Here is a 23,654-nt window from a genome sequence, read left to right as displayed (position 1 = left end):
AAGGAAGAAACAGATGAAACGACACACCTTGAAATCTTTCATTCTTAACTCTGAGAGAAAGAAAGATAAGAAGGGGATTTGGGAGAATTGAAGAAGGGGAAGAAGGAGAAGGAAAAGAAGAAGATGAATCGAGTTGTGAAGAAAAAATAAGAGGATGTGGAAGAGAAATTTGAAAAAGAGAATAAGAAGAAGAGGAAGAAGAAAAAGAAGAAGAAGAAAAAGAAGAAGAAGAAGAAGAAGAAGAAGAGGAAGAGGAAGAAGGTGCCTAGGGGAGTATGGAAGAAGTAGTTGAGAAGAGAGTAGAGGCATTGAATTGAGCTTGAGTGGAAAGAGGAGGAGGAGGAGGAATATTCAGAGGAGGTTGAAGAAAAGCATCATCAGCTGCATTTGTTGTGTGTGCATTCACATTCTGTTTTTCAACACTTTCAGTTGAAGAATATAAAGAAGAAGATGATGACGACGAAGGAGAAGATGAAAGCAACGTTTGTGAGTTTATTTCAACATTACTTGCTTTTGTGTTTGTATTTAGCTTATTTTTGGATTTTTTATCCTCTTCTTCTTTTCTTTCTCTTTCCTTCCTCTCTTTTCCTTCTCCATCTTTTCTCTTTCTTTCCATCCTTTCCTTTTTCTTTCTCTCCTTTTCTCTCATCCTCCTTGCCCAGATCTCATCCTCTCTGACTTGCAGTCCTTTTATTCCTTTCTCAGCTAACCTCAGCTCCTGAGGATATTTCTGTTTGCAATCCAAAATCCCCACTTCTTCATTGAACACAAGCTTCTCAATGCTCTATCAATCAACAGGCAGAAGCAATCCGTTGTCTTCCATTGTGCTTCTCAGCCATCACATCTCAGCACATCCAATCCAGTGGTGGAAAAAAGAAGGAAGGATGAAATGGAGCGAGCACTGTATTTCTTGAAGAACAGAAGAAGAGGAAGAGGAAGAAAACGAAGAAGAAGAATATGCAACTGCATATGAATGTGGAGAAGATGTCGAAATTGTCAGTAGAGTCTTTGCTGAAGAAGACGAAAGAGACCAGTTCCGCTTCTAACTTGCTTCCGGCTTCTTATTCTGCCTTTTGATTTCAGATGCATTTTGCGAGAGAGTTGAGCATGTATGTGCAGTAGAAATCGGTTTGTGTGTGTGGCCGCTGTGCTTCTTGTGTGTCTGTACAAGTGGCTGGCGGGGATGAAAAAATTGTTTGAAAACAGATGCATTTTGAGAGGCTGACGAAGAAGATGAAATAGAAGAAGAAGATGATGAAGACGACAATGATGAAGCAGTTGGTACAGCTGTTGAGGAAGGAGATAAGGTAGTTGTTGATGAGCTGGGTTTTGAATGAGATGACTTTGAGGAATGAGAATGAGAGTGAGGCTTTGAAGAAGAAGAAGAAGCAGATGTGCTTGGAAATGGCAAATAAGGCTGCGAAACTTCAGCTTCACCACTATTAGCAGAAGAAATTAAAGAAAGAAAAGAAGAAGAAGCTTCTTTCACGCTTTTTTTGCTGTGTTTGACGATTATCTTGTGAAATACAAAGAAAACTTACAAATAGTGAGTTTTTCTTATAAGGATCAAAAGAAGAAAAATAACAAGTTTTGAAATCAAACATCTTAAAACACATTTGCATTTTTACTTCGCTTTTTCTCCGAATGTGTATGTTCTTTTGGAGCATATTATTCTTCTTGTTCTTCTTTTTCTTTTGTTGTTCTTTTGAAGAAGATAAGTTTTCTGAAATATTATCTTCTCCTTCTTCTGAGGCTGAAAATGCTCTTTTATTTGGAAACACTTCTGCAAAGCTTCCAAATTGAACAGCCTGCCTGTCAAAATACAGATCATCTCGAATCGACAGCTCCTTCTTCATCCAAACAACAAGAGACGATTCAGCATTCTCCTTCATCCACACCTTCCTCTTGTTCGCTCCGCTTTTGAAATTCGATTCGCTTCTTTCAATCTTCATCTTTTTCAGATACGAAACAAACGCCTCCCGCTTCTTCTCAGCCTGCTCCAGCGCCTTTTTCTGCTCGTCTTCGAGCTTTTCACGTTTTTTCTCAAAGTTCTTATTCTCTTCCTCCAGCGGCTCCTTTGTCTCCTTTTCTGCTTTTTCCTTCTCCATCTTCTCATCTTCGTCTGTATCGCTTTCTCCAACTCAGTTCGTTCGATGCGGCTTGGAATAACCAACAATTTTGGCTCAGGAATGCACAATGACGAAGAAGAAACGGGATGCAATATTTGATTGGTGAAAGTTGGGGTATTGGTGGAAGATGGAGATATAGATAACTTTGAAAAAGGAAGTGAAAGTGATAATGATGAAGAAGGAAAAGCATTATCAATGTGATTGTCATCAGATGGAATTTGCGAGGATAGAGAAGAAGATAAGATGATGATAAGGAGGAGGAGGAAGGAGAAGAAGAGAAGGATGCTGATCAAGTTGATTGGAGCGTTGACTGAAGAGTCTGATTTGGTCCATTTAACATTGTGTTAATTGCATTTTGCTGGTTAAAAGGCAAGTTTTTCATTCTTTCTGCTTCTCTTTCTCTTTCTTCTCTCAGCTTCCTTTCTTTAATTCGCCTCAATCTTTCGTCTATTTCCTTCTTTGCCTTCATCAAATACTCCTTTCTCTCCTTCTTCCTTTCGTTCTCCTCCACTTCTACTCCTCTCACCACATCAACATCTTTCATTTCCTCCTCAAACAACTTGTTATCAGTAGACGCAATGTCACCCTCCGATTTCAGAGTCAGCATCCTTTCGCTTGTCAGCGACGAATACAGCGAGAGAAAATCTGTATTCTTCTTCTCCTCTTTCCTCCTCTTCATCCCTTCCAGCGTGGCAAGAAGGCTGCTTCGTGGAGCCTTTGTGTGTTTGCTGGCACTTTGTGGAGAAATCAATGAAGAAATCTGAGGGGAAGATGAAGCAGATGCCTGTGATTGAGAAATAGATGAGGTTAATGCTTTGTTTGAAGTAGTTTTCTTAAACCAGAAGAAATAATCTTCGTCTTCTTGGAACAGAACCATGTCATCTTTGCTCCATTTCTTCCCTTTCGTTGTCATTTTGGATTCATCTTTTGGATCGCGGAAAAACGTCTTGCTTCTCCGAGACGAGGAAGAAGACGTTGAAGAAAAAGAAGAAGAAGATGATGATGATAATGATAAAATCACTGAAGACGTATCACAAGCGCACCTGCTTTCTTCAAGCTGATTTCGATGCTTCTGACGAGCTGCCATATAGCACTCTCAGCTCGCTTTTCCTTCTCTCTTCGTTCTCTTCGTCCTCCACAGAAAATAGTCCATCTCCTCTTTAGCACCTTCTCATTGAGTTCGCATTGCCCACCTCTGCTTATCTTCATTGCGAAATAAAACCCAAATAGTCTTTGTATTCCACTAATTTTCCATATGACAGCCATTTCTGCAGGAAGGAATAACAAGAGATGTTCTGCCTTAATCAAATGACTCCAAATGTATCATTCTATCGACTTTGCTTTCAGAAATACCATCTTTCTCTTTCTATTTAGAATCCTCGTGTTCAACTCTATTTCCTCTTTCTCTTTCTCTCTCAATTAGCGATGTCAATTTCCCTTCCATATTATCTCCGCTGAACAATATTTCATTCTTCTCTCTCATTCTCCATCTTTTTGCAGTTCTCATTGTCTTCATCTCCTTCTATTCCTTCTCCCTCTTCCACTATCTTTCTTCCATCAACTGACTCGCAAGCATCGTTTCGCTCATCTCCATTGCCCTCCTCATCGCGTTCTTCTCTCCCAGCTTTCGGTTCAGCCCCCGCCATATCTCCCGCATCTTCACTGCCCCTTCCCTCCTCTCCCGCTCCTTCTCGTCCTCCCGCAGCATCACTGACACCTTGTTCTCTTCCCCCACATTCATCTTCTTCTGCACCGTCGTCACGCGCGAAAGCTCCGATTCCTTAAAGAACTCCCCCCGCGGCTTCAGCAGCAACAGCGTCGGCGACACCCCTTCTGCTGCCCCAGCTGTCCGTATCAGCAGCAGTTCCTGCTCCCCCGACGCTGTCCGCTCTGCCTCCCACCGCTCAAACTGCCCAACCGACTCCTGCATTTTGTTCTTCGACTGTCAACTCTCGGCACGCCATGTTACAGCCCATCACCAACCAAATGGACGCACACCAACGCCGCACCATCTGTTTTCTGCTCGCAATTCTGAGACTAGCATATTCTACAGACGCGTCTGCTTCGTCAAAAAAAGCCATGTGAGAATGTTTTCTGTATCTGAATCAGAGAAAAAATAAAATAAAATCATGAAATGGCCTTAAAATTATAATTATTAAGTTTAAAATTGATTTTAAAAAATGAAGATTTAATTAGATAGATTGAACAAAATAACCTTTCTAATTTTCCATTCTACCTCTCTTGCTTCTCATTCCTTTATCTCTCCTCCTCCTTTAGTTCTCGTTCGTTTCCTTTCTTTGCAGTTCTGTTTCTGCAACAAATATCTCCCTTTCACTGCATAAGACATGAGCATTCTTTTGCCTTTCTTGCTCTTCCGCTGCTGTCTCCAGCCGACAAACAATTGAATTCCCCGTCTCATTGCGTTTGTAACTTAGCGCTGTGAAAGCACTTTCACATTAAAAATATGCTGCTGCTTCAATAATAGCTGCAACTCGCCAAGAAGATGAATGAATGAATGATATTTCATTCTTCTTGTTGGCGCACGAGCAGCAGAGTGAACTTAATCAGTGCCAGAAAATATGTTCGCTTGAAAGCAGCATCTGAAGAATTCTCCATTTTTTAAAAACCATTTCTCATTAAAGCCGCAAAGCAAGATAAATACAGGCCAATAGTTTAAGAATCAGATATTACTGACAAACAAACATAAAATATAAAGATTTTGAATATATTTTGACATATTTTTTAAAAAAAGTGGTAAATAAAAAATATATTTGAGAAATATTAACATTACTTCAAACATTATGAAAAAGACATTATTGGCAAACTTGTAAAAAGTTGGAAAAGCAAGTGATTTTAAAGAAATGAAAGAAACAAAACTCCAGCTTTAATCAGAACCATATCTTTTTGAAATTTTGAATATTTATTGAAAAAAAAAAAACAAATATCAGAAAAATTTTTATTGTTTGTCTAATTGTTATATACGTGATAAGAGTTAGTAAAATGTTTTTTTTGAATTTTAAAACGTTGTATTTGAAGAGCATCAGCTCTTTTTCTTTGTCCAAACAATAGCGATCACAAAATGACAGAATCCTCAGGGGTCTTTTTTTTGCATAAAATGATTGTTTTCACCATTTTAACTTCATCTATAGCCAAAAAACTGCATTCTTCTACCTGCAATTTTCGCCCTTTAACGCTTATTTTTTTGATCTTTTTGACCCCTTGGAAATTCGGATCATGGGTCAGATCCTTTTTTTCATTCAAACTTTTAAAAAATCTTTTTGAAAAGATTTTACTATTAAATGTTAGCCTTTGCGACAGACCGACATTTTCCAAAGTGTTCGACAAGTCGACCGACAATGCAAAATATTTCTATTTATATTAATTTCATTTTCATTTCATTTATTCGTTTTTTCTTATCATGGTATCTCAATATTTTGATTTATTAATAGAAAAACAAACAAATCAACAATTATCTGTTTTTGATGGAAATGAATAATTTTTAACATTTTGCTATTAAGAAATTGATTTTTCATGGTTTCGAAATAAAAAAATTATCATTAGTCCATGAAAAATAACTTATTGTCCTTTTTTTAACATAAGATTTTATATTTTTCCCTTGTTTCAAAAATTCATTTTTTCGACAAAGATCAGTCTGTCGAATAGATCAGTCTGTCGAATAGATCAGTCGGTCGAATAGATCAGTCGGTCGAACGGAAATATTGATTATTTCATAGATATCATGTATCAATTGACAACATATGAGGATTTTTTAAGGAGCTTGCCTTTGGAATTACAAAACAGTGCAAAATCTAAAGAAATCGTTTGAATTTAACATTAGACAAAATTTGACAGAAACTTTTTTATTTCATTTTTTTTTTTACAAAAGAGTGCTGCATTAAGCAAAAAAATAGAAGAGCTAAAAAAAAGTGATTGTTCATTTGTTGAGTTGGAATGTTCAAAATCAACTATTTTTGGAAAATGTTTGATATTTTCAAGTTTTGATTAAAAATTATATCATTTCATTTGTTTTGATTATTATCAAGTTTACAGGCACCCTAATAACACTGGAGAAGACATAGGAAAAGTTCACTTTGAAATTCAAAAAAATTCAGTTTGGATAGCTGACACACCTGTGAAAAATGATGGAACGTTGAAAAAAGATGGACATATTTATTATTTGTGTCCAAACAGCAAAGAAGGAGTTAATTGTGGAGTTTCCGGAAGAAAAGGATGTGATCGAATAATTAATCATCAATGTTTACTTTTGACTAATTCATCAATCGTTAAATTTATGAAGCAGCATCAACCTCTCAATCAAACAACTTATTACTCAAATAAAAAAGAAGTTCCATTTCATTTTCAATATGATTTATTGAAAAAACAATTTTTGAGGTTAATTGGACATTGTAACATTGCATTTTTATCCGCTTATTCATCTGAGTTTAATAATTTCATTTCTTCTCTCATACAGATTTCTCAACAAAATCCATCATTTTCTCCCGAAACCATATTTCCCACATTGAATTACAGAAAACTATCTTCAATAATTCATGAGGAAGTGGAAGGTGCAATTAAAGAAAGGGATGCTGCAATTTTCAATTCTTCAGTCGGAATTATGATTGACGGTGGAGTAATTGTTGGCAAAAAGTACACTGCAGTAACTGTGGTTCCGTTGAATCCGGGTGCTAAGCCAATGTTTTATAAATTAGTTAAAGCGTGCTATTCGTCCTTTGATTATTCGCAATTAGCAGTCCAAATCATGACTGAAATAAAAGATTTACACGGAGAAGTTCGGTGCTTTTGCACAGATGGCTTGCTTCCTCAGAAGCTTGCAATTCAGAGCCTTTCAGAAGAAACCACTACAGAAAAATCTTTGTCATTTTACAAAGGAACACCACCAATTTTTATTTATTGTTGCAATCATTTATTAAACTTAGTTGTATCTCATTTTTTCAACAACAACGAATTTTTCGGAAAACAGAAAGATGCAATTATTACATTTACGAAACAAGCGAAGGTGATTTCCCGCAGGCAACCCTCAACACCAAAATGCCCTTCTTTCATAGAAACAAGATGGCTTTGCATTTATGATATTTGTTTTTTTATTAGAAAACATTTTCATGATGATAATTTTTCAAAATTACAGGAATTGATTTTCATAGAAAATGTTATCAAATGTGAACTACTATTATTTCCCTTAAGAGAACTTCAGTTACAGTTCGAAAAAGATGAAACGAAGTTGGGAGATGTATTCCCTCTGCTGGTGAAAGCATTTGCACACTACTCATGGATGCAGGACCTTGAAGAATTCTCTGAAGAAAACTGGCAATCTGGTTTATGTGATATTATAATCCTTTTGTTTAATTATTTTTTTGCAGGTGACAGGGGAAACCTGATCTCTTTGGCCTTTTCATTGACTCCTGGAGGGAGAAAAAACTATCAATTGGGTTCTTTTTCTGAGTCATACAACCAAGAATTGAATAGGCTGAAAGCGAATTACGAACTTGTTTTTCGTAGTGTAACATTGGATCAAACAACGAAAAACTCTGAATCAAAAACAAATCAACAAAACTTGATTCAAAACACTTCTAAAAAAATGAATCCATTATATTCATTAGAGCAATCAAAACATATGCCATCATCTTCTATTTCGTCTTCGTCCTTCGAATCCTTTTTAGTTTCCTCCCTATCGTCTTCATCTTTTTCTGATTCTTCATCAAGTTCTCCTTCAAATTCTTCATCAAATTCATCAATGAACATTAGACAAATCTCATCAAATCAAGTTGTCGATTATGATCTGAGAACTTTTATCTTCGAAAAACGAAGTGACCGAAAGAAAGAATTATTTTCGAAAACCTCAAAACAAATCTTTGAGTCCAGAAGTCCAATAGATAGCGATATTTTTGCAAATAAATTGTCATTCGATTTTCCTTCTTCTTCGTCAAAATACACATATAACCCTTTTTCAATTGATTCGTTTTATTCAGCACTTCAGTCACTTAATCCATCACTCCATGAAAATTCAAATTCAGACCCATCCTTCATTCCTCCGTCAAATCAGTCTTCTTCAGCCAAAGTCTCTGAAAAAAAAGAAAACTCATTTGCTGAATATTCTCGAATTGTTCAACTTCTTCAAATTATCGAAGAAAACTCTTCAACAAAATGTGAAGAATCTTCTTCAAAACATGAGGAGAAAACAGATGAAACAGATGACGATGAGTTTGGACTTTTACAAGCTGAAAGCGACTCTGAAGAAGATGAATACACGGAAAAATCTGAATCTTCTGCATCATCAATGAAAGAAAATGTTACTCACAACACTCGTAACAAAAGGAGAAAAGAAAATGAAGATTGTTCTGAAGAAAAAGGAAAAAATGAAACGGATGATATGGACGATGATGAAGAAAAGAAAAATGAAGAAAATGAAGAAGATATTGTTTTCATAGGTTCAAATGAACAAATTGAAATTGGAACTTTTAAAAATTTAGAGCAAAAGGTTGAAGAAACAAGAAACATCCAAGAGAAAATTAATATGGACTGGTTCATAAGAATGAAAAGTGGATTTCATGGTTATATATCAAAAGTTTTTCTGAACCAAACGGAAAACTTCAAGGAAAAGCTTGAAGCTTTGTATTCTTCATTTCTTCTTGATTGCCATCAATCATTTCTACAGAATAATTTATTTGTTTTTTTTGCAGAAATTAGTAAGTCTGGCATGTTTCATTCGATATTTTCGAACGTTTGTTTCGCCTTGGTTACGTTTCCGTGTAGCGAAGCTTCTTGTGAGCGCCTCTTTTCTCGACTTCGACGTATTGTTGGGGATAGAAGGCACTCTCTTTCTTTGGAAACTCTCAATAATTTACTTTTTCTTTCGTTTTTTTTTCATTTTTGTTCATTTAATATGCTCCTTTGTTTTTTATCATATAACGCTTTTCAATATAAAGCAATTTCTATTTTTGAAATTTTGACAATTATTATTTTTAAATCACATCTCCATAAGTTCATAAACAAACATTTTTTTAATGCATAAGTTGACTTTATTTTTCGATATGATGCATTTTCAAACAAAAATTGTTAACATTCTCTAATTTTCTCTTTCACGAACAGCATCTCCATGCAAAAACATATGTTAACAATTTATGAAGTCACATGAATACTGACTTCCTCATCAATTTTTTTTAATATCTATCTTCCATCTTTTCTTGAGCAAAACTTTTGATCATTCCAGCAAAAAAGGTTATAATCCTTCGACCGATTGAAAAACTTCTTATTTTCTAAACTTATATAAAAAATTCTTTCAAAATGTCTCAGGATGAACATCTCATGAGTATTCCATGAATCCATTTTGCACGCTTCCGCTATTTTTTTGCTTTTATTTGCTATTTTCTTCAAGAAATTGCATCGGATTCTGTTCCAAACACAGTTCCTTTTGAAAAATACTGAACAAACGGTTTTTTCAATTCGACAAATGTTGGTCTACATGATGCTTTTGATGCTACGAACGCTTTTACAGACTCAAAATATGTTGACATGCTGACTACAGAAGCGTTTATTCTTTCTCCTTTGGTAATCTTGTTTCCTGCAATCACTGCGTCGTACTCCCCAAATGGGATCTGGAGTGTCAAACGCTCCCACAGCATCATTCCAATCGAGAGTACAGCTGATTCATTCGTTGCTTCCATCTTCTTATTTGTCAGTAGCTCTGCCACTTTCCACCTCAAACACTCCTTCAAGGTGTCATCCTCATCCTCAAGAACAGATGGTAGCAGTAGTGAATCTACGAATCTCTCGCTCATCATCGGAACATCAAATGAGATATTTCAATTGCGGAGCTTGAAGAGATTGATTACGAATCGGAATCATCAAAACAATCTGAATAAAGATAAATGCAGGTGATGGCATGCTCAGAGAACAACGCAACATGAAGACTCAGACTAGCTAACGATAAAAGCAGATCTTCCGTCTCACAAAACGAGTGAAATTGTCTCATTCGCCACCTCCAATAAAACCCGAGCAGCTGTCACTTCTCTCTCCTTCAAAGTGCCAATCGCCATCTCCTTTTTCTCGCTCCTTCCATGAAGCAACATGAACAGAGAATCCCTCAAATCCACAATCAGTTTCTCATGAGTAGATGAGCATGCCATTGCATCCACCAAGTTCGACATTGATGAGGTTGTTGGGCACAGACTCTTCGATCGAACAAAAGTTGAATCTGAATCACTCGTTGAAGTGGATGAAACGGATGACTCTGGAAATCTCTCTCTCGTTTCCTCTTCTGTTTCTTCGTCTTCCTCCTTTTCCTATATCCATTGAGGGATCTTGTCTGAGTCTCTCCACAAGATATATTCGGTTTTCCCACTCTCAGAAAGAAGAAGCTCTTCTGATTCCGAATACAAAAACAGCTTCTCATAAACAAACTTCATTTTCATATCCTTTTTCATTTTCCACGCCTCCCGTGCGACTTTCCTTCACTGCTCCTGGTCTATGTCTGCATCTCAGTTTCTCAAAAACCTTCTGAACTTGCTTAAATGTGTCATTCTCAAATTGTTAATATTTCAAAGTTCATTATTTGATATTTTTTCAAATGAAAGAGTTAAAATTATTGTGAAAAATCTACAGTTAAAACATTTAATAATTTTCTCAACTTTCAAACACTAAAAATCTAAATTTTTCTTTGAAAAAATAAACTTTTATTCAATTATCGATTTGAAATTGCGTTTATTTTAAAAAATCAATTGAAATCTATACAAAAACAATAAAATGAAAATAATCAAAACACAATTCAAATCAAAATTTTAAAGGATCGTAAAAGTGTGTGAAATTTCTAAAAGCTTATGCTCAATCATCCACTACCTATGAAATTAGCAAATTCTTAAAATTCTCAAACAGGTTGAAATGATTGTGCATTGAAAAATGCGAGAGTGAAATAATAGTTCATTAACAAAGATCATTTTTGAGAACAAAATGAAATTGGCGAGAAGCAAAAAACATACTACAGACATTAAATATATGCCATCAATATTTATGAAATGCGAAGCTTACAACACTATATATTTGACGATTCATCAGTTAAACAATTAATTATTTTGATCAAACACATTATTAGGATAAAATTATTCATAATTATGGTATTTTCGATCTTTGAAAAATTGAAACATATTTCTTAAATTTTTTGTTATTTATTTATTTGTTTTTGTTCAATCGAATTATTCAACAAAGATAAAAACTTTCATGTCTCAAAAAAAAAAAAAAAAAAAAAAAAAAAAAAAAAAAAAAAAAAAATTCGACATTGGTTTTTCCAATCGACCGACAATCATCGTTCAATTTTTCCTTGTCGCAAAGGCTTTATTAAATGGTTCTTATTTCACAACTATTGATGATCTTGTTGTAACTATTTCATTTAATTTTTTCAAACATCAATTTTCCATTGTTTTGAGATTTCATAGAAAATCAGTGAAATGAAAAAAAATACGTTAAAAAAAAATCAATCGTTTTCATTCAAAATGACATTAAAAAACAAAAAGTACTTCATGAAATTAATCATTATTAAAATTGAAAACAGTCAGAAATTTTCAAATCAGATTCAATAATTTTCAATTTAACATAATTCCATCACATAATCATCAAAACAATCACCAAATGTTAACTAAATGTCAACAATTTTGAACAATAAAAAATACAAGAAGAAACAGAACTATTTCAACAAATTCGTAGTATCAAAGACAATTCCAAACAAAAAAGAATACTTGTATAAAAAGTTCAAAAACAAACTTGACTGTTTTCCCTCTGTTTTCCATCCACTCTCCACTTTCTGACATTTCTCTATCTTTGACTCAAAAAGATCAAAACCAACAAAAAAAAAAAGACAAACACAATGATGAAAACATCACTTCACACTCAAAACAACTCTCCCTTCCAAAAACCTCACCCAAAGATCAATGAATTCCCTCACAACTCTCTCTATTTTTGAATCTCGATAAATACAAATATAAGCGGGAAAATAACCAATTTAATTATAGAGACACATCAGGGACAAAAACCACAAGAAAACAATCGGATTCTAACTATTATGCACCTGGGAGGCTGTTCGTCGTATCCAGGTCCGGATATTGCAGCCCGAAGGCTGCAATATCAAATACGAACAGTCATGTCCAGCACCCTTCCGATAGAGTGCCAGCTAAGCATACACAACAACTAGTTTCTTAAAAAGGGACACCATTAATACAATTTTGAGATTCAAAAATAGAAGAAGAGTCAAGAAGAAGCTCAAATCTCCTTGAAAGAAGATCTTGAGAAGATTGAGAAAGAAGAGAAGAGTTAGATGATGTGATATCAGAGTGAAATGACTTTCTTGATCTTTGGACTTTTACTTTCATTGTCGAAGATTCGAGGGCAACCAGAGGGCGTTGAGGAAGATATCCAACAGCTGAAGCACAGACAAATGAGCCCTTGCGCTCAAAATATAAGTAGTCCCACATGTGGGGAACTGACAGCGATGGCCATGAAATTTGTTGAGATGGTTCATATTCTTCAAAGTACATCTCATGCACAAAGTCATTGACAGATGTCGAAGATGGTGAAGAGTTTGATGATGATGTTGAAAAAATGTTTGATTGTGAAGTTAAAGAAGCTGATGTCGAAGTGTTCATGTTGTTTTCGAAGAAGTTGATCAAATCATGAAGTGTGGTGATGTGTTCTGTCGAAAGATTGTTGTCGATTGCATTCACTAACGCACCAAATTCACTGTCACATATATTTTTTCCATGGTGCTCAGCGAAGAAGTTGAGTTGAGTATTTTTCTTTTTGAGAAGTTTTGATTGTTTGGAGAGAATGAAGTGAAGAAGGAAGCGATTACGGTTGTGTGGACCCGAATCGCAGAAGAACTTAAAAGTGTGAGTGTCTGTGAAGAAGTGTCTTTTGATCACAGATTCCAGACACTCAATAACAAATCTGTGATCATTTGAGAGGCAGTCGGAGAAGAAGTTGAAAGTTCGTTTTATTTGTTGATCATTTATTTTTTGAAGTGAAATAACAGTGAACTGAGATACTTGTTGATAATAAAAGAATTCTTGTTGAAGTTGGTTTTTTCTGATAGGGAGTTTCCATTTTTCTTTAAAGTCGAAGACGAAGACTGCTTCTCCCTCTTTCAGATTGTCGACAGTTGATTGATAGTGTTAACGTTGCATTTCTGCAACAAGACGATGTTGTCGAAGAAGTTTGAGTGTATGAAACTCAGCAGAAGAAAGTCCATTTTTGTTTTGTGAAGATTTCAGTTTGTTCTCCAAATAGTTCAACTTCTCACTCATTCCACAAAGATCAGTACGCCTTTTCGCTTTAGAGAAGTTGGTGGTGAGTTTGTTGAAATGTGACAGAGAAACTTTGATGTTTGTTTCTTCGCAAAACTCTTTCCATAATTTTGTTTTGGGTTTGAAGATTAATCTCTTTTCATTCGGAGAAAAGATGCCCGTTTTCTTTCTTTTTTCTTTCAGTGCTTCCAATCCATAACTTGTTGAAATAGACGAAGAGAGTTGAGGAATGGAAGTTATTCGATGAGGTGGTGTGATGAATGGAGACGATGATGATGATGATGATGATGATGATGATGATGATGATATGTTATTTGATGTGTTATTATTTGATCGTTCAAAAGAAGAAGATGAACCACCAAATTGAAAAGTTGACAGTGTTGGTTTTGTTTTTTCTTTGATATAGAATGAAAGTGAAGGTGTGTAATTCTGGGAGTAAAAATCTTTCCATGATGAATTCCAGTTCTCTTTGTCCATATCAAAGATATCAGAATCATTGCAAATATTCCACAATGCATCTCTTCCTGCCTTCCTTTTCACTTCAGCTATGTAATGCCCGTTTTGTTGATCCAGACGTTTGAATAGTATTTGTCCAGAAAAATGATATATGATGGTTTCTTGATTATCTTTTTGAAGATGTTGAATATCTTTAGATGAAAACCCTTTACAAAACGTGCGTTGATTGACTCTGTCTGTTTCCATTAGAAATGTTCTCGAAGGTGCTGAACTAGCAGAATCAGTGCATTCATGACAGAGGGCTAGCACCTCTGGAAATGCAGCCATTTCCTCCCATCTCGCAGCACAGCATTTTTCCTTGCATGCATCACAATATTCACTATTCTTTTTATCCAATATCTCTGAAGCGAAGAGAGAAGATAATCCATTATGAGTCGAGGAAGAATTAATAACAACATTGTTACAAACTTCGTTGAAACGTGATGAAATTTTTTGGCATTTTTGGCATTTGAAATGAGTTATCAAAACAGGATTAAAAGTATCCTTTTCAATTATCTTATCGTTTTGAAGAAGTTGGTGAAGATTGTCAAACGCCTCAGTCACATTTTGTTGCTGTCTGCTGCTATATCCACAAAAGTCTTCCCATTTGTCAATAAGAGATGGGACCCATGAACGCACTGCCGTTCCATCTTTAGCCAATTGATGACAAACACTTACAACACGCGAAGATGTGTTCTTCAAAGTTGTTTGTTTTTTGATTAAAGATGGTTTTTGTTACATTAATGAAAAGAAACATTGAAGAAGAGAAGCCAAATAGCAAGTGTTGCCTAAGTTTGGCAATCCTTTTCTAATTTGTGATTCACTATTTGAAGAATTTGAAGAATTGGAAGAAGATTGTGAATGAGAATGATTTTTAATTGAATTTTCTTAAGCATTCATTTTCGAAATATTTTTTGAAGAATTGTTTTGAATCGATATTTCATTATTTGAAGATTGAATGCTTCGTTGTTGAACTGTTGAAGTGTCATTGTTTTTTGAAAATGAAGAAAAGAGGGTTTGAAATGCTTGAGGTGGAATTAATGTGGGTGAAGTGGCATAATCGACCAATTGGTCGCTCACAAACACATTATCATTCTGAAATGATGAAGAATTTATTTTTTCTTTCAATTTTTTTGAAATTGAAATTTGCGAAGAAGAAGTTTTTGATTTGAATATTTTGTGAATTGGTATTGGAGATGGAGAAGAATGACGCTTGTGATATGAATTTTTATTTTGGTTTTTTGTTGGACCCCTTTCTCTCCTAATAGGAGTACTGATTGGGGCATCAACAGCTTGAGAAAAAGAAGAATTTGAAGAAGGAGAATTTTTTTCTGAAATGGTTTTAGAATTTTTATTGAGTTGAGATGATGTTGAAGAAGAAGAAGATGGTTTTTTATTTGAAGAAGAGTTTTCTGTAACAATTTCATTTTCCCAGGCATTTTCATCAATAAATCTGGCGTAATCTGGCTCAGCTCGCTGCTTTTTCTTTGCTGACTGAAGCGAAGTTGAGGCTTCAGTGGAATGGGCTAACATCCAGTTGTTGCCCTTTTCCCAATCCTGTTCATTTAAGCCTAAAATAAACAGAGAAAATTATTCAAAAATATTAAAATTAATTCATACCACTTTTGCAAGACGGAAGGTGAGGTTTTTGTGGCGGAATGATGAAACCTTGGTTTTTCTTTAATGTTTGTTTCGCGTAAATAAATTTGCCTTCTATGACATCATATCCATAGTCTTGTAAATCGGATAATGATGTGTTGCGGGAAAGCGCTTGCAGCATTATTGTCTGAGTGTGCAACGGAGCGTTGTTGTACACCACAGACAGGTCTTCCAGCAGCTTTATGTGATATTCTGTTTAAAAAAAAATAATTAATTAACAAATCAAAAAGAAAAAAATCACAGAGAGGAAAAAATAATATTTTCTTCACAATACAAAAAAATATAAAACCAAACCATTCAAAGACTTCAATAAATCGTTAATTACTAAAGATGATTGCTTGTAAGTGTTAAACAAATAGGCAAGCAACGAATCCATATCATCTCCGCCGATGCGCTTGATTTCTTTCCATAGAACATTGCATCGAGAATTTCATGTCGATTTGCGTTTTGAAAACGACATTTTTCTTTAATAAATGTTTTCTTATGGTTAATCACAATTATTCTAAAAAAATTTTATTTAATTTAAAAAAATATGTATTGTTATTTTTTCGTTATTTGACTATTTCCAAAATTGTTAAAAAAATTTTTTCAACGTGATTTTAATTAGAGAAAAATTTTTTAAAAATTTCATATCAGAAAAAAATTTGAAAAATTCAAGAATTCTAAAATTGAAGGTCTATTTAACAATCGTCGCATAAATGAATATGTCTTTTAACAAATTATATTTTCATATAAAAATAATAAAAAATAACATTGAATATCATTCTTCAATGAACAAAAGGATCTGACCCATGATCCGAATTTCCAAGGGGTCAAAAAGATCAAAAAAATAAGCGTTAAAGGGCGAAAATTGCAGGTAGAAGAATGCAGTTTTTTGGCTATAGATGAAGTTAAAATGGTGAAAACAATCATTTTATGCAAAAAAAAGACCCCTGAGGATTCTGTCATTTTGTGATCGCTATTGTTTGGACAAAGAAAAAGAGCTGATGCTCTTCAAATACAACGTTTTAAAATTCAAAAAAAACATTTTACTAACTCTTATCACGTATATAACAATTAGACAAACAATAAAAATTTTTCTGATATTTGTTTTTTTTTTTTCAATAAATATTCAAAATTTCAAAAAGATATGGTTCTGATTAAAGCTGGAGTTTTGTTTCTTTCATTTCTTTAAAATCACTTGCTTTTCCAACTTTTTACAAGTTTGCCAATAATGTCTTTTTCATAATGTTTGAAGTAATGTTATTATTTCTCAAATATATTTTTTATTTACCACTTTTTTTAAAAAATATGTCAAAATATATTCAAAATCTTTATATTTTATGTTTGTTTGTCAGTAATATCTGATTCTTAAACTATTGGCCTGTATTTATCTTGCTTTGCGGCTTTAATGAGAAATGGTTTTTAAAAAATGGAGAATTCTTCAGATGCTGCTTTCAAGCGAACATATTTTCTGGCACTGATTAAGTTCACTCTGCTGCTCGTGCGCCAACAAGAAGAATGAAATATCATTCATTCATTCATCTTCTTGGCGAGTTGCAGCTATTATTGAAGCAGCAGCATATTTTTAATGTGAAAGTGCTTTCACAGCGCTAAGTTACAAACGCAATGAGACGGGGAATTCAATTGTTTGTCGGCTGGAGACAGCAGCGGAAGAGCAAGAAAGGCAAAAGAATGCTCATGTCTTATGCAGTGAAAGGGAGATATTTGTTGCAGAAACAGAACTGCAAAGAAAGGAAACGAACGAGAACTAAAGGAGGAGGAGAGATAAAGGAATGAGAAGCAAGAGAGGTAGAATGGAAAATTAGAAAGGTTATTTTGTTCAATCTATCTAATTAAATCTTCATTTTTTTAAAATCAATTTTAAACTTAATAATTATAATTTTAAGGCCATTTCATGATTTTATTTTATTTTTTCTCTGATTCAGATACAGAAAACATTCTCACATGGCTTTTTTTGACGAAGCAGACGCGTCTGTAGAATATGCTAGTCTCAGAATTGCGAGCAGAAAACAGATGGTGCGGCGTTGGTGTGCGTCCATTTGGTTGGTGATGGGCTGTAACATGGCGTGCCGAGAGTTGACAGTCGAAGAACAAAATGCAGGAGTCGGTTGGGCAGTTTGAGCGGTGGGAGGCAGAGCGGACAGCGTCGGGGGAGCAGGAACTGCTGCTGATACGGACAGCTGGGGCAGCAGAAGGGGTGTCGCCGACGCTGTTGCTGCTGAAGCCGCGGGGGGAGTTCTTTAAGGAATCGGAGCTTTCGCGCGTGACGACGGTGCAGAAGAAGATGAATGTGGGGGAAGAGAACAAGGTGTCAGTGATGCTGCGGGAGGACGAGAAGGAGCGGGAGAGGAGGGAAGGGGCAGTGAAGATGCGGGAGATATGGCGGGGGCTGAACCGAAAGCTGGGAGAGAAGAACGCGATGAGGAGGGCAATGGAGATGAGCGAGACGATGCTTGCGAAACAGAGGAGAGAGGAAGCGAGGAGAGAGTTCTATATGGAGCAGAGACAGAAAGGAAGAGTGTGAAGAGGAATTGGGTGGGGCTTTGAAGAGCATAAGAGAAACCGATTAGAAGCAGAAGCAGACGACGGAAGAGGGAAAGAGGAAGAGGGAGAAGAAGGAGAAGAAAGAGAAAGGGGAGAAGGTTGCGAGAATTGGACATGTTGGAGGATGAGAGAAGAGGATGATAGGAGGCTGAGGGAAGAACAAAGATTGGAAGAAGAAGGTGAGATGAGGAGTTTGAGGAGGATTTTGAGGGAGAGATGCCGAGAGGGATAAGGTTTGGAGAAGGGGCGGAGGGAAGGGCGTCTGCACCTGCTACAACGAGAAGCCGAAAGGAGATAGCATTTCTGTATTCGCAGCCAGACAGCGTTGTCCTAGCTTATCCGCAGTGGATGGTGGAGCGGATTGTACAAAGGGATTCTGTGCAGCCAGGAGAAGAGGAGGAGGCGTTGCAAGTGGATGACGATGAACATTGCCACTGCCTCCGCCACCAACACAACAGCCACTGCCATCATATTTTGAGATACGAGCGGACTGGCGATAGTGAAGATGCATATGAGAGTGGAAACAAAAATGGAGAAGACAGAAGTGGAGATGAAAAAGAAAGTGGAACGGGAGAGAGCATGGAGCATGAAAAGCAGTGTGTGTCGAGGCAGAGCAGAATGACGAAAGAAGCGGAAAAGGAAACACAGCAAAAAGACCAGGACAATGTCCAGGACGAGGGGCACGAGGATGAAGGGGAAGAAGGAGCGAGAGGAATTAGAGGGGGAAGCTGAAGGACAAAATGGATCAGCAAAAGATGGATTAGGGGAGCCAATGCATGCAACGTCTCCGAGCTCACCAGAACTGGATGAGATTGAGCCATATCGCTTCCGTCCGTATTCAGTACTGCACAAAGCAAGCGAAGAGAAGGGGCAGCGTCTTTCATTTATCACGACATTGGAGCCATCGGCAGCCACAGTATCTCATTTTCTGTTTGGCTCGCTGACATCGTGGACAAGTTGATTTGGTGTGGAGCCGAAGATAGGACTTGGGGCATCAGATGGATGAAAGAGCGGAGGAGAAGGCCAAGAGCGTTGGACAGAGAGAACGAGCGGAGAGCAGACGGAAAGAAGTGATGGGTTCGGGGGATGTCCCACTTCTGCGCCTGAGCCAGGTGAAGCGGGCTGAGAAATCGCATCGGGAAAAGAGAGGAACGCCAGAATGCAGAAGGGCACTGACGCCAATGCGGGAGAGGTGAAGGTCAACATCTTCTGTAAACACAATATGCGATGAACACTCGGCATGTTAACTTCGATATATCTTCTCTTTTGCTTACCACTCAGCCTTCGTTAAGCCATCAGCATGTTATGAATTTGTTCCAGAGGCAGCAGCAGCAAGAGAAGGAGCAGACATAGAAGATTCCGTTAGTGAATATTGAGCGCACGCTGTATATTTCGTGTGCGTAGTTGGATGTGCACATGAACCTGTTTTATGCGCTGAACGAGAACTTGATTGTTAAAAGCGACAGACTTACTGTCGATGAGAAATGTGATACGAATGACTAGCTCATTTTGAGTGGAGGTCCCTTTGAGAAGTTCACTCACCAGCACTGTTTTCCGCACATCCTGGAAGGATACAATAGAAGAGAGTTTGGAAAGCTTTATGGGGTTGTATTTGAGTCACAATACGCAGACCAGTTACTGAAGAATGCGGTGGAAGCAGCAGAGAAGAGGGGAAATGGAAGCTTCAATGGAATCTACCAGTCTGAGTTGTATTTGTTGCTGTCTGATTTGAGCGGGGCAGAAACGCAGGCGAAGAAGTCTATCAAATAGTTAATAGGATTGCGAATGAAAAGAAGACACAGTTTATAACACATGAGAAGAAGTTTGGAGAAGAGGCGAAGTTTCACTCCCCAAGTGTTGAAATCTTAAGAAGACTGGCTAAAGAATACTTTTATCTTTGGTGAAACTTGGCTAATTACAAACAAAATTGACTAGATTTTTAAAGATGGGGTGTTTAAGGAAAGCGAAGGGAGTCAAAGGTGGAGGATATTCTGAGCTCGGCGAGAGAAAAGAACAGAATTTCAGGCGGATTAATGTTGGTGATGGAGAAGATTGGAAGAAATGTTTGAGTTGATTTTCTTTATATTTAATTAAGAAATATTATCAATTAAAAACAAATAATTTATTTCAATTTTTATTTCATATTCTTTTTAAATTTTGAACTATTTGCTTTAAATTCACTCTTGTTTTTCACAGACATTCTTGACAGGAATTTGTGTGCTGATTTCAACTGTCATTTTGTGAAAGTGCTAATTGACAATATGCATCGAAATGCCTGTTCGAACAACATTTCCTTAGAAATCATTAAGACGCTCAATCTATCCACTCTGTTGTGATTCAAACAATCAATAGCCAATGTGTTCTGATCAAGAAGAGATCAAAGTGCGATTCCTCATTTAATAAGGTTTGTTATCTTTTTCTATTATTGAATATTTTGCTTTTATTCCATTTCATGTTTTTCAAATTAATCTTATTCAAATTTTTATTTCAATTAATTCAATCAAATAATATTCATCCATATGAATCATCCCTCATTAAATCACTTATTTTCAATCAGTTTCGATCGCGAAGCATGGGCTGCGGATCTCTTCCAGGAAGACTTCCCAGTGTTTGTGTCAGCATTGGAATCAAAGCTGATGAAAAATACTGAACTGGGAACCATCTCCTGCGCACTTGATGTTGACGTTATTGTTCCTGTGATGCAGCTGTCTGCCTCCACACCGCTCACCCTTGCTTCTTCTCGAAACATCTTCTCTTCGTCATCATCGCCTTCTTCTTATTTCTCAAATCTATTATCCACTGATAGCATCATCTCAACCCTGTTCGAGCCCGTCAAGCGCCCTTCATCCAAAGCAAACATCCTTTCTTCTTTCTTGCAAAAGAGATCTCTCCTTCGTCTTAGTTACCCCTTCTTTTCTGAAAATGCCTCTCATTCCAGACGCTCCAGCTTTCCTTCTCTTCGGCCTCTGAACAGCGCCACTTATTCTCTTCACTTGAATTCTGCTTTCACTAAAAGCATTCTTTCATCAAATATCCTCAATAAGTTGGACACCTTCATTTTTTACCATATCAAGTTCTACAATAGCTGCCACATGCCCACGCCTTACGGGCTTTGCCAGATCTCCAACATCAACCAACTCATTGCAATGTTCTTCTTCTTCATTGATGTCCTCCTGCTGTTGAAGCGACATAATAATGCAGTATGTTCTGTTCTTCCCATCACATTCAACCACTATCACATCTGAAGCCCGCTCCCCAATCAACGAAGTTGTCTCTTCCTTCCTTTTCACTCAATTTGAATCACCGCCGCTAAGCTTATATTCTTCACATTTGTGATTTGCCCGTTCGTGCGTGTTATCGACAGAAACAAATATTTATTCAAAAGGATATTCATTTTCTTCTTGTGGAGATTGAAGCAAAAATGGTTGTATAAGTTGGATGACAAGCAGTTTTCCTGAGGTTCTTGTCTTGCAGTTGTTTTCTGCAGCGTCACCGATGAACATCCTTTTTTCAAGCACGGGAATATATCAACAAAAATACAACAACCGAAAAAATGAGTATTTTGCTCATTTTTCTTCTATCGCTTTCAACAGCATCAGATGATGCTGTGAAGAAAATATTGTTTTCTTTTGAGAAATTAATTAATGATTCTGCTGTTTGATAAAGAAGGAGAAGTTGAGAAAGAAGAGGTTGCTACAGAATAGGAAAAGAGAATGACAGAAGAAGATACTCGCCTTTGAAGATATACGAAGTAATCTTATCGTGTTATTCATCTTCCTCGTCTTCTTCCTAGAAGGTCAAGACATCTGAATCTTTTGCAGAAGAGACAAAAGACTTATTTACACGTATGGATGAAATGTCTGATGTAAAATATTTAGTGAAAATCCACATGACTGCCTATTGTCAACGAATTCATCTGAGTGGAAGGGTTACCAAGAAGCGGTTTACTCAATTTCAGAGAAGAGAGATAGAAGTGGAAGCAGCAGGGAGGGTTTGAGCCTGAGTTAAAGAAAGTGTTTTGTTTTCTTTTTCTCCCCTCTTCTTCCTCGTCTTCTTCCTTTTCTTTTGCGTCGTTCATTTCCCAGACCCCCTCCATGGTCTCGTCCTCTGATGATGCTGCTGTTAGCATCAGGTGGGTATTGGAAGTTGCATCATTTTCTTTTCTTCCTCCTCATTCTCTTCTTCTTCTCCTTCTTCTTATCTCCTCCTTCCCGGCCTCCTTCCGCCTTCAACGCTTTCTGCAAATTTCTTCTTTAGCTAGATAAGGAGCTCTCCAAAAGAGAAGAGGAAGAAGAGGAAAAAATTGAGAGAGAAAGAAAGAGTTTCAAAGATAAGAAATAGCATGTATCAACTTTCATAATATCTTTTCGTATTGCACGCACAAAAGCTATTCTGTTGCTTCAACTGCATCTTCCTCTTCACCTTCAGCTTCCTTGTCTTCTTTGTCTTTATCTTCGCAACATTCCATTGCACCTTCTTCAAATGACCCATTCCATTATTCACATTCAAACATGGTGCCTTTTCTATTCCACAATATACATCTTCCACTCCCAACGTTCCATCCACATATATTATATCATCAAAGAATCCATCAAAGAATATAAATAAATCGACATCCCAATCTCCGAATTCCTCTGTTCTGTCATGTCCAACAACCTAGTTGTCTTTCTGAGTGATGTTTCCCATGAAGATGAACAAGGGTTCCTTCACAGAAGCGACAAATGATTCACACACAAAATACATATCTCTTCCGACGCTGGCCTTGTTGGCTGAAAACACGATATTGGTGATGGAAAAGGTTGTGGATGACACTTCTGAATCATCCTGGAACTCGATCATGAGAGCACCGCCTCTTCCTCCAGAACTTGTATCCTCGCTCACAGAGCAGGCGGAGAAGGTGGTGTCACTCACAGAAAATGTGTTGGCAGTGGAAGATGAGGCGAATGAGATGCACCCGCCATTGGTGGCAGTCTGTTGGTTTTGCGGAGCTGAGTTGATGTTGGTGATGGTGCAGTTGGTGAGGGAGAGGGAGAGGGCAGGTGAAGTGGCAATTATGAAGAAATAAAAGAAGAAAGAAGAGAAAGTGCAGGATGAGTGGAATGAATATCTTTTGCGATTAAGGAGCGATAGAGTGAGTATGTGGAACAAGAATGTTAAAGAAACAATAATGAAAAATTTTGGATGAAGAGCAAAGAGGATGGAGAGAGAAGTCAAAAAGTTATAAGATCAGGAGAAGAGAGAGAAATAGATAAAGAATTTGAATCAGTTGTTATTCTTGGAAATATTTCCTTTTCCACAGTTCTATCTTTTGTTTTACTGTTGAAGCTGAAGCACCAAACTGGAATGATGATTATGTGATATTGAAGCCAAAGAAACAAAAGATACAAACTATTGTCATTTTTAGAATGTCAAAAAAAATATTTTTTTATTCAAATTTAAAACTTTTTCAATGTATTTTGCTTTCTTTTCCCAATTTTCGGTATTGCAAAGTTAGTCTTGAAACTTCTATTTTTTTCTG

At 36.5% G+C, this 23,654-nt stretch overlaps 9 protein-coding genes across 9 annotated transcripts; 4 read left to right on the top strand and 5 right to left on the bottom strand.

The window, feature by feature from the left end:
- Nucleotides 1–1,042: 1,042 nt before the first annotated feature.
- Nucleotides 1,043–2,108, bottom strand: MONOS_16032 (uncharacterized protein; the record flags this gene model as incomplete). The annotated part of the gene is made up of 2 exons (XM_067868939.1): nucleotides 1,043–1,439; nucleotides 1,603–2,108. 2 exons carry the CDS (start codon nucleotides 2,106–2,108, stop codon nucleotides 1,043–1,045), a joined length of 903 nt encoding a protein of 300 aa, XP_067723468.1.
- Nucleotides 2,109–2,418: 310 nt separating this feature from the next.
- On the bottom strand, nucleotides 2,419–3,216 carry MONOS_16031 (uncharacterized protein; the record flags this gene model as incomplete). Its single annotated transcript, XM_067868938.1, has 1 exon — nucleotides 2,419–3,216. One exon carries the CDS (start codon nucleotides 3,214–3,216, stop codon nucleotides 2,419–2,421), a length of 798 nt encoding a protein of 265 aa, XP_067723467.1.
- A 456-nt stretch (nucleotides 3,217–3,672) lies between these two features.
- Nucleotides 3,673–4,210, bottom strand: MONOS_17923 (uncharacterized protein; the record flags this gene model as incomplete). The annotated part of the gene is made up of 2 exons (XM_067870892.1): nucleotides 3,673–4,071; nucleotides 4,139–4,210. The coding sequence occupies 2 exons, from the start codon at nucleotides 4,208–4,210 to the stop codon at nucleotides 3,673–3,675; spliced, it is 471 nt and encodes a 156-aa protein (XP_067723466.1).
- Nucleotides 4,211–9,517: 5,307 nt separating this feature from the next.
- Nucleotides 9,518–9,928, bottom strand: MONOS_17922 (uncharacterized protein; the record flags this gene model as incomplete). The annotated part of the gene is made up of 1 exon (XM_067870891.1): nucleotides 9,518–9,928. One exon carries the CDS (start codon nucleotides 9,926–9,928, stop codon nucleotides 9,518–9,520), a length of 411 nt encoding a protein of 136 aa, XP_067723465.1.
- Nucleotides 9,929–13,303: 3,375 nt separating this feature from the next.
- On the bottom strand, nucleotides 13,304–15,965 carry MONOS_14425 (uncharacterized protein; the record flags this gene model as incomplete). Its single annotated transcript, XM_067867225.1, has 4 exons — nucleotides 13,304–14,580; nucleotides 15,205–15,501; nucleotides 15,551–15,781; nucleotides 15,884–15,965. 4 exons carry the CDS (start codon nucleotides 15,963–15,965, stop codon nucleotides 13,304–13,306), a joined length of 1,887 nt encoding a protein of 628 aa, XP_067723464.1.
- Nucleotides 15,966–18,352: 2,387 nt separating this feature from the next.
- Nucleotides 18,353–18,868, top strand: MONOS_14426 (uncharacterized protein; the record flags this gene model as incomplete). Its single annotated transcript, XM_067867226.1, has 1 exon — nucleotides 18,353–18,868. The coding sequence occupies one exon, from the start codon at nucleotides 18,353–18,355 to the stop codon at nucleotides 18,866–18,868; it is 516 nt and encodes a 171-aa protein (XP_067723463.1).
- Nucleotides 18,869–18,908: 40 nt separating this feature from the next.
- Nucleotides 18,909–19,332, top strand: MONOS_14427 (uncharacterized protein; the record flags this gene model as incomplete). Its single annotated transcript, XM_067867227.1, has 2 exons — nucleotides 18,909–19,052; nucleotides 19,120–19,332. The coding sequence occupies 2 exons, from the start codon at nucleotides 18,909–18,911 to the stop codon at nucleotides 19,330–19,332; spliced, it is 357 nt and encodes a 118-aa protein (XP_067723462.1).
- A 94-nt stretch (nucleotides 19,333–19,426) lies between these two features.
- MONOS_17921 (uncharacterized protein) lies at nucleotides 19,427–20,786 on the top strand (the record flags this gene model as incomplete). The annotated part of the gene is made up of 3 exons (XM_067870890.1): nucleotides 19,427–20,199; nucleotides 20,446–20,540; nucleotides 20,694–20,786. The coding sequence occupies exons 1-3, from the start codon at nucleotides 20,082–20,084 to the stop codon at nucleotides 20,784–20,786; spliced, it is 306 nt and encodes a 101-aa protein (XP_067723461.1). The 5' UTR covers nucleotides 19,427–20,081.
- Nucleotides 20,787–22,811: 2,025 nt separating this feature from the next.
- On the top strand, nucleotides 22,812–23,201 carry MONOS_14428 (uncharacterized protein; the record flags this gene model as incomplete). The annotated part of the gene is made up of 1 exon (XM_067867228.1): nucleotides 22,812–23,201. One exon carries the CDS (start codon nucleotides 22,812–22,814, stop codon nucleotides 23,199–23,201), a length of 390 nt encoding a protein of 129 aa, XP_067723460.1.
- Nucleotides 23,202–23,654: the final 453 nt, after the last annotated feature.

This window comes from Monocercomonoides exilis (assembly GCF_001643675.1).
Source record: "Monocercomonoides exilis strain PA203 chromosome Unknown scaffold37-1059404, whole genome shotgun sequence".
NCBI classification, from domain to species: Eukaryota; Preaxostyla; order Oxymonadida; family Polymastigidae; genus Monocercomonoides; species Monocercomonoides exilis.
The sequence above is the reverse complement of the archived record's forward strand: the minus strand, read 5'-3'. Positions and strand labels throughout refer to the sequence as shown.